This window comes from Leiobunum rupestre, chromosome 7 (genome assembly GCF_980474605.1).
Source record: "Leiobunum rupestre chromosome 7, qqLeiRupe1.1.hap1, whole genome shotgun sequence".
Classification (NCBI taxonomy): Eukaryota; Metazoa; Arthropoda; class Arachnida; order Opiliones; family Sclerosomatidae; genus Leiobunum; species Leiobunum rupestre.
The window spans coordinates 29,551,322-29,569,298 of NC_143390.1; the positions used below are offsets into that span (position 1 = coordinate 29,551,322).

Consider the following 17,977-nt stretch of genomic DNA (forward strand, 5'->3'; position numbering starts at 1 on the left):
GCCGCGTTGTATTCGAGTCCCGGGGCCCCTAATTAGCGGGCCCCGCTTTTCCTTTCTCTCGCTCCCCAATTATCGTCGTCTACGTCTTGTACATGTTTCGCATTTTCAGACTGAAAATGCCGTTTTCTGACGCGACAACTTTCCCCAATAAGACTTCCCTTTTAAATTGCCGGTTATTTGACACCCGGGTTTCTTTAAAGGGAATATAACCTCCAACGAAAAGAAAGGAAAATGTTAAAATATTTTTTTCTTATAGCAAACGAGGGCTATAAGTTGCAAGTTGACTTGGCACTCAAATATGTATGTACGACAACTACAAAATTAATAAAAACAATTTGAATTTGATTTGAATTTGAACGAGTTCGGACAATTTTAGGGATTACCTCCGCAACTAATCACTTAAGCCAGGTTTACACTTACCCCTAAAATGGCTTGGTTTTAGATAACTAGTAAGCAACTCGTCTAAGTCGGTTGGCTTAGAATCGCTTTCAAAACGACAAAGCGGGGAAATAAAAGTGCTCGGGTTTTCAAAAATAATGGGAATAAAATTCTAAATAATGTCAAATAATATTACTGTATGCAAGAACGTATATAAGGGTGGGGGTCTGGCCATATACAAGCGAACCGGGGTGAAGCGATTTCGCACGTGTGAACCAAGAATTATCGTCGGCGGTCAAAACTGGCATTCAAATCGATGTAAACTGGGTTTTAAGCTCTAGTGTGACCGTGCCTTTAGCGGCGCCTAAAATGTCAAAAACTACAGCGGACAGTATTGGAACCCTTTTAATCCATAAATAATAGAGGTTATATTTCCTTTAAATAAATATTAATTTGTCTAATAAATGCGCTTCTTCATAATATAACTGAATAAAAGTTTTTTTATACTTATATTATTATGTTGAGATTATCCGCGGGAATCAGGATCTAGTTTTGGTTTAAACTAGTTTTATTTAAAACACTGGTTTATATTACTTTAACCAATTTTTTCGCTCGAGTAATTTCTTTTTAACTGTACATACTGTTCTTTGTTTACTAAAATTTAATTCGAGTTAAAAAATTAAAGTACAAAAATTGTACGCCCAGATTAAAAAAATAACTTTTTATATTCTGTGACTATATACTCAAAGGGCTTACACTTTGACTGACTCTCATTAGCATATTTGTTAATATTACAAAAGCTTAAGTTACGCAAGAAACGTTGTTTTAGGTTTTTTAGTTTCGGTTATGTACAAATATTTTGGCCAAGAAGACATTTTTTAGTTTTAGTTTCGTAGTGTTTTGGTAAGAACCTGTAGGAGTAATTTGGAGTAGATCGTAGCAAAGTTTTAAAATAGCCAAAGAAACCAACGTTTTTTTAAACCTTGGTCATTCATTGAAATTAATAAATTTGGATAAACCTGGAATCCAATAGCTCTTTATATAAAATACGAGAGGTCACGTGATTACGTTAGATTCATCGTGCAGTTAAAGTTAGAGAGCGCGCGCACATTTTTGTTTTTGTTGAGCTCGCGCGAAAACGCACGAGACCCTCTACACGGAAATATTAGGAAACGCGCGCTCTAAAAAATAACACTTTTTATACATGTATGCGTATCTATTATTTTATAGAAAGAGCTATTGGATCAAATATAAAACACTTTTCCAATTTATGATATGATTTTACAATCGAATTTGATCCACAATTCTTAATATTTGAAGTTCACTTTCTCATCGCGGTAAAAAAAATGTACGAAAAATAAGCGTGTAAATTATTGCCCGTGAAATGATCGCGTGTAGCGTGGGAAAGAATCATCGGATTCTTCCGTTTGAAGAAGATTTAATCGAGTCACGCGCGATTCCTCAACGCCTAACTGTTGTAGGAGTTTCTAGAGGCGGTTACCATCAAAGAACTGCAATTGTCAATTGACGAGGGCAGTAGATATTTTTCGTTCAAATCAAATCTAGCTCAACCCATTTGATACTTGATAGCTTTAATCGTAAGGCGAGGTTGGCAAAGAAATATACAGATTTTAAACCATATGAAATGGCAGTTTTATAAATTGTCGCGCTATCCATCATTTTTTTTGACATCTTATCCTCGTCGTATTATACCGATACATTTTATTTCGCTCTCGGTGTATTTAAGAGTAACGCGAGAGTAGTGTACCGGTTGCGTCATTTTCGGGTCAGGCAACTCGGAGTCCTCGGCATACAAACACCAATTCCCGTAAATGTTACCTCGCTCACTTTTGATACACCGTTACGTCATTTTTAATCTGTTCGCTTTGTAGCGGATTATTACCTTGATGTTCTTATATCGCATTACAATATTTTAATTATTTTTGAATGAATGAAATAATAGGGTTGAGCCGGATAAAATGGAACTTAAAAAATAATGTTGAAATATGTGGAAATTAAAAATATATATATTACTGTACAGCTTCTATAACACAATTTTTAAGACGTCAGTAAATTTAATATATTAAATATCTTTAGTTAATTATTAAATTAAGGTTGTTTGTCTTTCTTTTGAGTTATAGATTATAGTTTAGACCACCCAAAAACGGATCAGATTTAGTTTATTTTTTTAATTTTATAGATGAATTACATTAGTCGCCCCACCCCCGGCAAATTGTTTGAGAGGGGGCATTGACCCCCCGGTTCCTACGCCCCTGCTTAAAACAGTTAAAAGGCAGGGAGCAGATATTGGAAACCCGTATTTAAAATTGGGGTAAAAAATGTAACGAGTTCGCTCGTTCGTTGTCCTATAAAAATAATAGATGAATTTCTGTAATCGTTATACGGGATGGAATTACCATATGGGGGCTAATTAGGCGTTTAAGCATTAATAGAAACCGATTATTAACGATTTGTTATTTGTTTTTATTTGAACAGAAGAATTCGAGAGTGGAATTGCAAGTAGACGCTGGAAAGCTGGTTCTGTCCTACGCTGGTGGGTATTGTATTCGACCTTTCAACGGTAGCCCGGCCACCACCTGATTTTTGGCGTCCATTTTAAAACCAAATCAGACGAGTTTTTCGCCCGCTTGAAAGTTTTAGAAAGAAACGTATTTGGAATTCTAACTCGACCGATTAGCATTATTCTCACGTAATTTCGAGACAGGCGAAAACCTTGAAGGAATAACGCGCACTTTCATTCTACTTAATTGCTCTGGCGCGTCACCGCTAAGCTTTTCTAATAAGCGCGATGTTACTAAAATTATATCTGATGAACCGCCTCGCGCGTAATAATTGCGGCTAGGTTCACCTTGGCAGTAATCTATTAGCCCCGGAAAACCCTGGCTCGTTTCTGTACTCGCCCAGGGTCGAAGGTGTTTTCGCTTTTTGTTTCGGAGACAGCCCGCTTGGCAGCGCGCTCGAAGCTAGGGAACCGGTATTCTTACTAGCTCTTTCGTCCGTCAACCGTTCCTCCGGAAAACAAACGTCACGCCTAAATGAATGATATTATAAGCCGTTATCCTTCCAAGATTTGTTTGTTTGCGAAAAACTGATGGATTAATAACGCCATTACTCGAGCGGGTCTGGAAGGAGTATGTCCGTCTTAATATTGGGCGGTTTGAACGTAACGCCGTTGTTATCCATTGCAGAAAAGGCGCCCGAAAAGGACTCCCTTCCCGAACGAAAGGCCTCCGACAAAGAAACGATGGTTTGCGTGCATCCTAACCGACCCACCTGCATTACGTCTTCGGAATGGTCGCTGTTGAAAAGTGAGTGACTCGTTCTACGTTTTATCGCGTCATATCGTAACGCAAATCGTTGTCTTCCGTAGTGATGGATTCCGTGGCGGACAGCCGGGCAAGGATCACCTCCCGGTTCTTAACCCCCCAAAGGCGGCGTCCGCGGGCTCGAATTCCCGTCATGAAACCGAAGCCCTTCAAATCGGGGCTGCTGGACGAATACTACTCCGGAATCGCCAAAGTAAGTCGTTCGATATCCGGACGAATTCCCGGATTTTATCCCAGCTAGATTTGCCTCCTTATCTCGTCCGTCACCCGAGAACGGAATGCTCTATTCTAGTTTTAAATTCCGGATATCCTTCGGAAAAGGTTACTTTCACGGAAATAGACTTTAATTTTCACGTTTTCCCTTCATTATAAACTTACAGGAGAGTACCCGAGGTGTTTATTGCCGATTTTGTACAAAGTCGGTCGTGATGTAGACCTATATGAGATATGAAATTTCCCAAAAGGAGACGTTGCACTACCCATTCGATTTGCCATGGCAACCGAAAATATTTTTGACCACTTAAAACCAAAAATGATCCAATTTACCCAAACTTGATGAAATTTACCCAAATTTGATCCAAATTACCCATTTCGTGATTTTATTTTTTTTTTAATTCCCATGCCTTTTTTTAAATGGAGATTTTTTTGTTTTAAGTGGTCAAAACAATTTCGGATTCCATAGCAAATCGAATGGGTAGTGCAGCGTCTCCTTTTGGAAAATTTCATACATCATATAGGTCTACATTACGGCCGACTTTGAACCAAATCGGCAATAAACACCTCGGGTACTCTCCTTGTTAGTTTCTCGTCCATTTGCATAATCTAGCCCGCGAGTCGAGGCGTCGTTTGATGTGGTTCCTAAGTTTGTATCTTTTCGATATTCTTAACGCAGAAAATGTTAGACGACGCGAACCGTTGGGCTTTCAACACTTTCCATCTGGACGCGGCGACGGGCGGGAGGTCCCTCTCGGTGCTGTTGGTCCACCTCTTCCACTCTTACGGGTTCATAGACACGTTCAAATTGGACATTGTCAAGGTCTGGAGGTGCTTTTGTAAGTATAATAACTTGAGGTTAACGGTAATAGTGAGTGTAGGGATCTGTTGGCTCGCGTGGCATGCGGGTCTTGGCACCTCCCTCCGAGCCACCTGTTAAAGGCATTATAGGTCGTTCGATGACTAGGGCCTAAGGTGGTGCCTTGGGTATTAGCTGATTATTATTATTGTTATTATAATCAGAATACGTCGTCCTTTCTACCTTTTAGAACTACATTTTATCTCATTTGTTTCAGGTTTAATCGAATCCTGCTATCACAGCTCTAATCCCTACCACAATTCGGTTCACGCTGCTGACGTCACTCAAGCCATGCACTGCTTTCTTCAACAGAAAAAGGTACGAGCGTGTTCTTTTTGTTCACTCGAGTTCCCTTCCAGTTGCCTTGATACGTACGCTTTGATTCATCTTCAGATCTTGAATAATATCACTGCCTTGGAAGCGATGTCGGCGCTGTTGGCGGCGGTGACCCACGACCTGGACCATCCCGGGGTCAACCAGCCGTTCCTCATCGCCACTTCCAACCATCTGGCTTCCCTTTACAAAGTAATTACCGTTTTTTAAACGTATTAAACTAAAATTTAATTATTTTTAGATTACGATCGTACTTAAAAATAATTGTCCCGTTTTGAGAGTTTATAAACTTTGACTTTTCGTAGAATTTTTCCGTTTTGGAGAATCATCATTGGCGGATGGCTATTTCTTGTTTACGGGAATCCGGTATTTTCGACCACTTGGAAGTTGAAACTTGGTATGGAAGCCTTTGTCGATTGTTTTGATACAGCGGGTGTATGATAATTGTTTTCGCTCTATAGGGATAAGATTGAAAGCCTAATTCATTCGCTCATATTGGCCACTGATATCACCAGACAACAGGAGTTCTTATCCAAGTTCAAGGTACTCTCGTCATTCGCTTCTCGGGTGTCCTTCGGTTGCTAATGTTTGTTTACGTTTTCTCAGCGTTTGTTGGAAGCTAATTTGCTCAATATGGAAGATCCGCTCTACCGCCATTTTATTTTACAAGTACGAAATTCCTTTTTTTAAAGAACTTTTCTTAGCTATTAAATTTTTAAATTTACCTTTAGATCGCTTTGAAATGCGCCGACCTGTGCAATCCTTGCCGACCTTGGCTAATTTCGCAAAGATGGAGTCATCAAGTCTGTTTGGAATTTTACAAACAAGGTTGGTAGCGAGTTTGCAACGTGGAAAGTGGGTGTTTCCTAAGATGTTTGCGATTTTAAACGCGACTTCTTTGTTTAGGCGACTTCGAGAAACGATTGTCTCTTCCCCTAACGCCCATTTGTGATCGAACCAAATCTTCCATTCCTAAAATTCAAGCGGGTACGTTTGGACGTTCGTTTGACGTTCAAATAGCGGCTGTTCTAATGGCGTTGTTTCCGCAGATTTCTTCCGCTTCGTCGTAACTCCGTTGTTCGAAATCTGGGATAAATTCCTGGACTCGGATCTCTCTCGTCAATTGATAGACAATCTTCGTCACAACCAGATCTCCTGGGATGGTAAAGTGGCCTCCTTGGTCAGTAAGGCGGCGCCAATCGCCAAACAGGAAGAAGACGAGGAAGCGGGGGAGGCGTCGCGCGCCGCGGAGAAGAGCCGATTCAATTGGATTCCACGTTCGACGTACGAGGACGACTGCAGCGTAGCGCTTTGGAGCCGCCGTTGCAGCATGCCTCTCAGTCTGCCGAAAATCCTTCCGCGAACGGTGCTGCGCCGGCAGAGTTTCCCTCACACGCACTGGAGGACCAACCCAGACCTGACGGCCTATCCGATTCACCGGTCCCCTCACATGTCTCTCAGGACGCTGTCCGCCGAGCAGTTGCAACCCAAGACCAGTATCGTTTCTTTGTCCTCCAGCGGCGGGACGGCCGTCTCTCTCATGGAACTCTTTCAGCAGGTGGAAGAGACGGAAAGAAAGCTAGTCCATCAACCCATGTCCTACCCGCCTTTCGTTTCCAGTCGGGCCGCCCGCGAAACCGACCTGGCCTTGGTGGAAGAGTCGGAATTCGGAGAAACGCCGTCCGAGGATTCGCGGCCGCTTCTGGTGGCCGAGTCCTCGGCGGCTACTTGTCGCCGCAAATCCGGGTCCAGCGAGTCGGACTGTTCCAACGGCGGAAGCGGCGGCTGCTCGTCTCGACCTCCCGCCGAAAATGCTCAAATAGTCTACAACAGCGATAACCGAAACACGCGAAATCAATCGGGTGCTCAAACGGAAGGTTCCGATTGCCAGAGGACAGAGCCGTCTTCCGATTCCATTTCGAAATGTGACGATCACGTCCCTTCCACCGCCCACGCCGGCGGACGCTTAGATATTCTTAGCTCCGTTTCTCACGAAAGAAAATCGCTCAGGAGGTCCCTGGCGGTCAGGGAAGACTCTCCCGACAGCGGGGCCGCGGTCCACCATCGAGAGCCTTCGCCGTGGCGAACGATAGAACCTCATTTCATCGAAAATTCGGTGTCGGAGATCCCACGACTCTCGCCCGGAGACGAAGATTTCCTCTCCAAGAAGATCCCCATCTGCGAGGAAGTGTCCAGCTGGTGTTCGAGAGTCAGTAGAAGTCTGTCCGAGGAGAGAGCCGAACCCCCCAGCCGAGATTTCGATTCTCCGGCGCCCTCTTGGAAAAGTTCCTCTAGTAGTCTCAGCTGCGGGAATTCCAGGTTGATGAACCGAAGAGGCTCGGCTCCCGTCACGCTTCCTAGCGGCGAAGAAGGAGGCATCGACGCGACCACGCATCCCAGGAGATGGTCCATGGCCACCGAAGCCGTCGCCAGCTTGGGTAGGATCGATACGACTCATTTTTCCTTTCGTTTCCGAGTTTAATTTCGAGCGTTTTTCGACAGGGCTGGACCGCGACGACGCGCTGGAGGACGACATTCCGTCGTCCGGTTCGATTTTACCTTTAGGAAAGGAACTAGTTCGGAGACACAGTTTCGGCATTCTGGAGTCTTTGGTCGGGATAGCTAGTTCCGAGTCGGAAAACGACGGTTCGAGCACTGATCCGACCAGTACCGGGACCACTTGCAGCACCAGACGCAATAGCGCCGTCGTCCGAACCGGCGGGTCGATCAGGGACAGTTTGGACAGTCGTTGCGCCTCCGTCGACCACGAAGGCAGCTGCAGTTCGGAATCTCAGGACATATTCCCGGCGCGGCCGCAACCGTCCAGGAACGTTCTCGGTCGGAGGCGGGGCTCGCTTCCCGCCGACATTCCCATCTCTCTCTCGAACCGGGTCCACCCGTTCATGGCCGGCCCGGCTGGGCCCGGAAGTCGCGTGACTGGCTCGCGCGACGCCTGGTCCGAGGGCCTGTCCGCCAGGACGTGGGGAGAATATCATTGCCGCCGACGAGCTTCGACCGGCGAGGTTCTCGGCTCGCTAGTCGTCCCCGCTTCGACTCTCAGTGCCCTCAGGGAAATGTCCACCAGGACGCCATCCCCGGATGAAGATGATTTGCCGCGAGAGAGGCTCGGGGGCGGTCTCGGGGCGGCGTCCTTCGCCATCGCGCTCCCCAGACGCGCCTCGGGCGGCTTGGAACTGTTAAGCGGTTTGTGGAAGTCCAATTTATCCATCGGAGAAAGCGCGCTCTCGTCTCGAGCGACCTTCAACGCTCAATTAGCCAAAAAGAACTTCCCTTACGACCAGACGGACTCCAATTGGTTGTCCGCTAGGATAGGCTCCCGGATTCGCTCTACCGGATTCTACAGGACCAAGGAGAGAACGATGGTCTTTCAACATCGCCGAGGTTCCGTTCCCGTCGATTTGGCCCTCTAGCGGCCTAGTTTCGTCGAGACTGACGACTCTCGAGCCGCCATCCTTGTCAAAATCTCACCCTTTCGGGCACGAACGTCATTTCGTAGATACCTCGCAACCTTCCTCGGCTACCAATTCCGGTTCACTGTCCGTCCACCGAGCAACGGTAGGATTTGAAGTTCTTAGTCGCCGTGGAGAAATGCCCGATGCCAGTGAACTTTTGGTCGCGCTGGCGTTGTCGACGTGACCAGCCGAGTGACGTCAGTGACGGCTTTTCAAACGCCGGTGTGAGCCTCTCGTCTTTCCTCCGTAATTGTGTTTTCATTATACGTATAATTCTTAAAGATGGCGTTTCGAGTTTCAAATCCCCTTCTGGAAACCCCCGGGTATCTTTGCTCCGGTTACATTTGTAATCCATTAGGAAGTTGCCTATGCAATTTTGGTTAACTTTTAGTTTCGCGTCGATTGGACGAAGAGTTTTTCTAACCCCCTTTTCCCCTTTGCCCTCCGTGTTCCAAATCAACAATGTCAATTGGATGTGATTCAACTCCTTTTTAAAGAAACTTTAACTCGAAAATAATGTAATAAAAGAGTACTCGGAATCTCGTGCCCCATCCTTGGCGTTGAGTGGTCTGTGGGGAACCCTTTTCGTTTTATCGTTACAATACGAAAGAAAATACTGTAATTAATATAGCGTTTTTAATTTTATATAATTTAGTGAATTGTTGTGTAAAACAATAAATTTTCACGTGAGTGCTAATTGTAGCGATGTTGTCTTCCATATTTAATATTAGACGACGTTAGGTGGAACCGTCTTTCTCCAATCTTGATTATTATAATAGTTTATTTTTAACGCTATTTATGTTTCTGGTATGTAATTATTGACGAATAAAAGTTAATAGAGGGGTGATGAAGCACCAAGAACCTTATTTTCTATTTTATATTTAAGTGCCTGTTTTCCTAAGGTTAAAAAATTGGGTGGTCCTAATCAATTTATTATTTTTAAGTATTGTGGTTTCCAAGGCATGTTTGGACCAAATGACTTGTCACGGAGCTACGGTTAGCTACCCAAGCGACTTCCGTATCGAAACTGAAATTAGTTTTGGGAAAATAAATTACAAAAGTAATCTCGGGTTTCCTATTCGAAATTGGTTCCCAGTAAAAGCAACCATAAAGGTATAGTACAATCAAAATTGAGAAAGAAATGACCAAAATAGTAGAAAATCGAAAACTGTTATCAATTAATTTTCGATTTTGTAATACAGTAACCCAACCGGTGTATTCCGACGCCTACAGTTTGAATCTCGGATCAATAGTTTCCAAGGATAAAACATAGATTCTCTGAATTCGTCTGCTTTGTTCGATATTCCAGTTGCTAGATTTATTGATTTAAAGTTCCGAAGTCTGCAACCTCGGGGGGGGGGGGGTCGGAATAAAGGTTTACAAGTTTTTGGTGTATATAGCGGGGGCCTTCACACCAGGCGCGCGATTAAAAAAAGCTCGAAGTACACTGTACAAATGGTAGAATTAGACCAAAAACAAAGTAAAACAAAATAAGGAAACCGAGCAGAATGTCAATGCACCGCACTAGTCTGCAACCTCTATGACGACCAAAAACCAAGAGGTTACATTTTTCGCCACTGTATGTCGCCTGTGTTACCTAAAACTGAAATTGCCCACTAGGTCTTAAATTCGCTTAAAATTGCAGAAACTCTCGTATATAGCGTAAACACTTAATAAATCTACATTTTCAAGGGCAGGGTTTTGGGATCGAGGAGGGTGCAAATCGTAACATTGCTTTTACAACATTTAAAACCAACCCAAAAAGAAAACCAGATTGCAGCTTTTAAAATTTTATGCATCTCAAATTGACTACATTTTCACCATTTTCTTTATCGTTTGGTAATCGATAACAACTTTGTCCGAATTGTAATTTTAAGCCTACCGTACATTCTTAATGACATAAGTTAACTTAAGACTAAGAAAAATACGTGGTTGAAGGAGCTACATATTGGACACTAGATGACGCCATAGAAGGAGTTCAGCGCTGGAGGAACTCGTCGTCAATGGCACCTGAGATTGTGGTAAGGCAAATATTTTGGGTACGTTCGGTAACGAAAATCAGTTGGGAATCGGTGTTCGCCTGATTTTTGTTTGAAGTGGTCGTGTCGTCACAGGTTGTTGAACGGTTTCTTTTTCAAGCATCGGTGCTTGAAAACATGGCCGCGAAATCTATTAAACTACAAAATTTCCCGGACATTTCGGGATTAGATGACGAATAGTTTAACCTAAAATGAAATAAAAAATGGCGGCCGTATGGGCATCTTACTTAATTTATTAAATTCAGATATATCAAGCTCATCATCGGCTGACATCATTTCCCCGAACGCTTGTTTGCCCGAATCTATCCGTTTGGATCATATCACCGAAAATGGGAGGGTATTCTAGGTGGTGGCGGAACAACTGCGCTGGGAGGAAACATTCACATTAAAATAATGCTAAAAAGCCATTGGAATAACGCGTATAATGCTAAAAGGCCATTGGAATAACGCGTATAATGCTAAAAATCCATCGGAATAAAGCGTATAATGCTAAAAAGCCGTTGAAATAACGCGTATAATGCTAAAAAGCAATTGGAATAACGCGTATAATGTTAAAAAGCCATTGCAAAAACGCGTTGAATGCTAAAAGGCCATTGGAATAACGCGTATAATGCTAAAAAGCCATTGGAATAACGCGTATATAATAATTATACGCTTTATTACAATGACTTTTTAGAATGTTTCTTCCCAGCGCAGTTGTTCCGCCACCACCTAAAATACCCTCCCACTTTCGGTGATATGATCCAAACGGATAGATTCGGGCAAACGATCGTTCGGGGAAATGGGCATTCGCGGAAATGGGTGGACGCCCAAGAGATTCAGGCTCTATAGTTTCGTGCGTGGTGCCTTCTATGATTGATCGCTAGATTGTTTTGAAATCGGTAATGGCGGCACCCAAATATCAGCGTTAATGAATTGAATTTAGTTCATAACTAATTATTAAGGTTCGATTATTATTTTTTTTCACTTGTATGGCCTTCTTAAGAGTGTAAATTATAGTTTTAGCGCTAGAAAATTTGAAACAAATCTTTTCCTTTAAATGTAGGCCTATAATTATTTTAAACTATAGGTTTCCTTTCTCTAAACCTGAAACGCTTTCAAAGTGGCTAAAAGCTGTGAATCGTGATGATTGGAACCAAACCAACAATGAGGCAATGACTTTGTTTGTAGTTATCATTTTTTGGCCGAAAATATTCAGATTTTCAATGGCAAACACAAACTTTTACAAGACACCATTCCAACTGAGAATTTAGTTGATGAAATTGAAATAAGTGACACATTCTTTGATCACAAATCTGTTCGTGTAGGCTTAAGCGTTAAAATTTATTACTATGGAGCTGAAAGCCCTCTGTTTTTAGGACATTTTCTAGTGTTTTACTAGGGAAAGAAAGATATTCCGCTCCATGGTTTAAGCAATAAGAATAATATTGTTTTTCGAGTAAAATGTTACGGTAGAAGTGGTGGTGTAGTAAAGACAGACGAGTCGGGTTCAGAAGCGAGCGGTATTAATAAAGTCTGCATGGTCAGCAGGTTTTAGTTTGAGCAACCAATCAGTTGAGGAAACTTTAGATTTTTACTCACGACGTCAGTTGTTGAAAATAATACAATACCGGTATATTTTGTGTGTATTGTTTATTTTAGCAAACAATTGGAGAAAACAATTTAACTTCTGTTAGGTTACTTTTCAAAATGATGATATTTTCTTGATCCGGAGAACTCAACATCTCAATCTAACCCAGAAGAAGACAATATTTTGGTAAGTTCTTGCCACTGTGAATTTTAACTATTATTATTACCGAACACATGTTTGATTCCGAAGTGGGCATAGAACATCACGGAATAAGTTTAATTTAAAAGATTATTCATTTCTACACCAAAGCTAGACTCCACAAACTTGCTACAGATAAAAAATTTTAATTGAAGGAAAAAGCTATTAGGCAAATTTATTATTTAATTAGTTTGAATATAATTTCAAATTATCGAGAACATCAAAGTTCTCCGAGTGGATTGCGGATGTTGGTGCTAAAAATTAACCAACGTCGTCGTCGTGTATTTGTGTTGCAGCCAGTAATTGGCGTATTCCTTGTGGTCAATTACATTTCTTTAGCTTCTTGTCTGCTCCATGTATCAACACACCTTGTATAAAGTAACCGGCATGTAGTACCGAGAGTAAGTTACGATGTACTCTTGATAAGTTTTGAGAGAATAGGACAATTATCATCAATATCATCATCTTTTCCGTGTCCTTGGGTGACATTACCGGAAGGGCCTGATTCCCAGAATTCAGGCCCACCTTCAGGGTTTTTTTAGCATTGGAACCCTTAGCAGTAGATTTTGGGTAAGTCCTCCTCTTTTTCCATAGAAGCATTCGAGAAAATATCCTCTGCTCCAAGGATCGATCGGGGGCAGCGTACTGTTTTTGGACTACGGCCTCTACTTTACATAGGTTATATTCTTTTTCAATATCTTTAAAACGCTTATCAAATGCCACATCTCTGGCCTCCAGGTCTCGAATAATGCCCTCCCGCGTATTAGCTACAAAGCTCTGCATATTCTGAGATGATTAACGATTAGCTTCGTCCAATAAATCCAGTTTTTCCATGATCTTAGATTGCTGAGTGCAGACCTGTCGGGCAACGACCAAATCTAAGTCTGTCATAGGACTGTCAAAGGTTAGATCTGTTGGGAGACCACGCTTAGTTTCCACCTCCAAAGAGGTATCCTTCACCCCCACAATTTCAAGAGAGGTCCCCGGCTTCTCGGTAGGCCCAGTTCTACAAGAGGGACAGCTGAAAGTGTTGACAATTTTACGTGGGATTTTCGCAGTTTCCGAAAGTTCAATTCAATCAAAGCATGATACCACCATTGACATGAAATACAACGAATCCAACTGTTGTCTAGATTTTTACCCTTATTTGCAGCACAGTCCACAGAACCACACACACGGCAGACGTTCGAATCATCTCTGTGTAACTTGCCGCATTTAGCGGTCTTTTGCTTGAGTCACCAGGCATTGCTTATTTTAACGTTTCCAACAAAACGGAAAAATTCCCAGGTCTTGAGCTTCGGCGTAGAATAGACGCCAAAAGAAATTATTCGCTCCAAAATAAAAACCGTCAAAAGGAAGGGTTTTTAAATTAAAAACGCGTGAATCTCGATGATATCGCCCATTTTTTCGTCGCACGTGTAATTATTTATTCTGATAATAAAATAGAATCACGTGGGCTTAGCAATATTTATCTGCATTTGTCTTAGCCAATAAGATTATCCCTTCCGAGCAAGCACGCGCCAATTTACACAATGAACCGATGAAGATTTTCAAATCAATTTCTTTTAAGATCTATTGCAAGAGATTCAGAGAAGATAATATATAATATATGTTTTTGATAAGTCTAACTTTTATAAATTCGATAAATAAAACCGCGTGCCAATTTCGCGTGCAAGTAAAGCGCTCGTGACGCGGATAAAAACATTTTATTTTATAGAAATACCTATTTTTGATAAATTTTTAAACGGGTGCAGTACACTACAGCCGCCGGCTAAGCCTATTTTTATTCAAGAACTATGTTAATAATTTATTTGAAGTTTAAAAAAACCACTAAATATAGTCAAATAACGATATCATATTGATTGGGTAAATATTACATTTATAAAATTACTATAGTTCGCTTAGTGTGGCTTAGCTATATTTAAAGCTTTTAGTATACTTATAAAAACATTTGAAAATCTCTTTTTTTAGTAAAATTAGGCTTAACTTATTTATTTATCTATTTATGACAAAAATAATTGCTCAATAAGCCTCAGGTGGGCTTTTGTTTGAGCATCGCTACAGAAAGACGCAAAACAAAACAAAAAAAATAAAATAAAGGGAGAGACGAAAACAAATGAGTAAATTTGGAAATAGAGGTTAAAAATCAAGTAACGCGAGAGGAATCTTTAAAATGAAAAAAGGCAGAGACATGGCGGCGAAACGTGTGGCGATTGGGGATAGAAACAATCTCTTGGGGAAGGGAATTCCAATCATTAATCACACTACGAGAAAAGTTATTTAGACGCTGAGCGGTACGAACTAAGGGCTTGGAGAGTTTGAGGGAATGGCCCCGAGTTTGGGAGGAACTAAGAGAGAAGCAATCGTCAAAATTTATCGTGAAGCAAACAGAGATCATTAACACGGTGTCGAAGATGTACCGGATCGATGCGAAGGTACTGCAAGCGAAAGGGGGCAGGGAGAGACGAAATTTTGTGGGGAAGCTTAACGAAGGCATGTGAGCTTTTTGGAGAGCAAGGATATCCGATTGGAGACTAGGGCGCCAGATTGGGGAACAGAAATCCAAGTGGGGAAGAATTAGGTACGAATTAGCCTAGGAGAGCGGAAGAAAATATTGCGACGAACAACACCAGTAATACAGCGAATTTTCTTAGAAATTTTGTTAGCGTGACTCGAAAATTTCAGAGATGGATCCACATTAATGCCTAAATCGCGTTCAGAGAGAGTGGTGTTAATTGGGGCATCTCTAATAAAATATGCGTGATTGGGGTTATCCCTTCTTAAATGTAAGACGGAGCATTTGTCGGTGTTAAAATATAACCCCTTCGAGTCAGCCCAGAGAACAACAGCGTTAAGGTTAGATTGAAGACACGGACAATCGGGAGAGGATTTGATACAATGAAATAATTTAGTGTCATCCGCAAAGAGCTCAATGAGCGCATCTAGGACAACATCAGGGAGGGAGTTAAACGGAAGGGGGACCAGCGCCGGCCCTAGCCCTTGGTCAGGGTAGAGCGAGATATTTTTTTCTATTGTTGCCACGCCGCCCCGCGCCTCTCAAAGGGAATTTTGGCGCCCCTTTCCACCTGGCCGCTGTCGTGGCGCCTAGAGCGACCGCTCCACTTGCTCTACCCTAGGGCCGGCGCTGAAGGGGACCAAGGACAGAACCCTGGGGGACACCACAATGTACATCAGCCCAATCAGAGACTTCACCGTGAATCACAACACGCTGTTTACGAGAAGAAAGGTAATTCGCGAGCCAAGCAAGCGCATCACCCCAAACACCGGCGTCCTGAAGGGCAGAAAGAATAGCGGCGAGTGGAGGGAGTCGAACGCCTTTCTAAAATCCAGAAGAATTACGTCGACGGCGAAGCCCTGACCAAGCCAACTTGACCAACGATTAGAGCAGACAGGAGGTTAGAGAGACAGGATCGTTTATGTAGAAAGCCATGTTGGGCATTACGGAAAAATTTTGAGGAAGGGAGGAAGGTAAGCAGCTGTTCAAAAGCCGAGGCTTCAGACAATTTAGGAACCTGGTTTAAAACGCAAATAGGGCGAAAGTTAGATGGGAGATCGCGGGGACCCTTTTTGTGAATTGGAGTGACATTTGCCTCCTTCCAAGAAGGAGGCAACGAACAATTCGAGAAGGAGAACGAAATAAGAAGGTAAAGGGGGAAAACAAGGGAAGGGGCACAATTGCGTAATAAAAGTGGATGAATACCGTCGGAGCCCGGAAACTTGTCAATTTTTAATTTCCCAAGTAGACGACTAATATCAGCTGGCGTACAGGTAAATTTGTCAAAAGTAGAGAGAGGGGCAGCGCAAGAAGGAGACGGGACAAAGGGCAGAGGTTGAATAGCAGAGGCAAAATACTGATTTAAAACATTGGCGGCCTCCAAGGAAGAAGTCGTAGAGGAGCCATCAGATTTTTTAATTTCAATTATTTTATGGCGAGAAACGTGAAATCGATTGACGTGAGAATAGAAAGCTTTAGGGTTGACCCTCACGAGACTGGAAAGAGCTGCCTCAGATTTTCTCCTCAAATTACGCGAGTGATTAGTGTGGCCGTTGCGAGCCTTACGATAAGAGGCAACATGTCCAGAGATAATTGACTGGGAAGCGTGTCGTTTTTTAGCATGATTTAGGCGACACCAGGCAATAGATTTAGCTTGTCTGCTTAAGGCAGAGCGGCGCGGTCAATACTACTGTCGATAACATATTTTATAAAAAGTAAATAAATAAAAATTGTATCAATATCCTCCCCAAAGAAAGAATACTGAACTTCCATTTGCCGTCAATGTTAATACGTTAAACGATCGGGAGCTCGTTTGGTCCTTGCAGATACTCTTGTCTGTAGTTGGTTCGGATCGATGGTCGGTGTTGATAAACTACTCGACACCTTATGGTCTCCCGGTGGTTCCGACGTCCATTGCGCTGGTTCTGGAAAGTCTGCTCTCTGTGTGGCTACTACGTCTCGGAAATGGAAATTTGACAGATAAAGTTGTCGGCGATGCCGTGTCTGGTTGTAAATATCGGTATTAAATACAAAGGTTAATACTAAGGACCTTCAGTCACTGCTTCTCCCAAAACTGTCATTGACATTAGGTGAAAACTATTCGCCAGTCCTGGACTGCTCAAAGAACTGTTCAGGACTGAGCTCTGGACACACAATCCCCCCGATGCATTAAATATATTTTAAATCTTGAATTAAAATTTATAAAAAATTCAATTATCTACACGGTACTTGATCTTAGTGCACACAAATCTCTTATGGATTGTTTAAAAACAGATAGAAGATATGGTTTTTTGATGGGCATCACGACATCAAAACCGGAAACACAAAACGTCGTTCATTGATTGTTTTTTTAAAGATTCTACATTGGCCTACGAAGGGTTAAGTTATCATTTATCTAATGTATCTAGCGTTCTAATACATTAGATATTTGATAACTTTGACCTTATTACGCCAATGTAAAATATGGTAATGACGAAAAATTTCATAAAACATCATTCTGAATTAAGGAACCATAAATTTTATATTGAAAACTTTGAATGAAAATTAAAAAAGCTACTTTCAAAGGAGCAAGTCAAGAATGCTAATTTAACGTTTCACCATAAGTAACATAATAACAATAAGTATGACAATTAACGAGTTTTACAACCAAACTGATTTTAATAGTTGTTGCGTATTCAAGATGTTTTCTCAGCACAGAGCCCTCTAGTGTCTAAAATACGCGAGACTTCCGGTAAGCCGAAATATATCTGGTTTCCGATAGATAGGCGGAATATTAGGTTAAAATTATAAAAATTATCATGTTTTTTATCACGCGTGATTCGCACGCGGGCTTCGAAACAAAGCCAAAGCCCCTCGCGACTCCAGCACGTGCTCTCCGATATCAGGCTTAAATGTTTATCAAAAAGTAGTCATCCAAAACGGTAAGTCGCGAGTCCAAGTCACAGCTTGAAGAGAGTATCAGTGCCGAAAAAGGTTCTGTTAGAAAATTAGCATTAAAGCAATAGGAAGTGTCATACTTATGGTTATTATGTTACTTATGGTTTCACCAATA

General features: G+C 42.1%; 1 protein-coding gene across 1 annotated transcript in view; it reads left to right on the forward strand.

The window, feature by feature from the left end:
• LOC149936004 (uncharacterized) overlaps positions 1-9,456 on the forward strand; it is a 65,572-nt gene extending 56,116 nt beyond the window's left edge. Inside the window, exons 2-14 of the mRNA XM_090180842.1 lie at positions 2,875-2,932; positions 3,588-3,707; positions 3,770-3,918; positions 4,618-4,777; positions 5,015-5,115; positions 5,191-5,322; positions 5,436-5,527; positions 5,592-5,673; positions 5,737-5,799; positions 5,862-5,958; positions 6,037-6,117; positions 6,180-7,568; positions 7,633-9,456. Of these exons, the coding sequence (XP_090036968.1) occupies positions 2,875-2,932; positions 3,588-3,707; positions 3,770-3,918; positions 4,618-4,777; positions 5,015-5,115; positions 5,191-5,322; positions 5,436-5,527; positions 5,592-5,673; positions 5,737-5,799; positions 5,862-5,958; positions 6,037-6,117; positions 6,180-7,568; positions 7,633-8,561 (3,453 nt within the window). The 3' untranslated portion in view covers positions 8,562-9,456. The remainder of the gene's footprint in view (positions 1-2,874; positions 2,933-3,587; positions 3,708-3,769; positions 3,919-4,617; positions 4,778-5,014; positions 5,116-5,190; positions 5,323-5,435; positions 5,528-5,591; positions 5,674-5,736; positions 5,800-5,861; positions 5,959-6,036; positions 6,118-6,179; positions 7,569-7,632) is intronic.
• Positions 9,457-17,977: the final 8,521 nt, after the last annotated feature.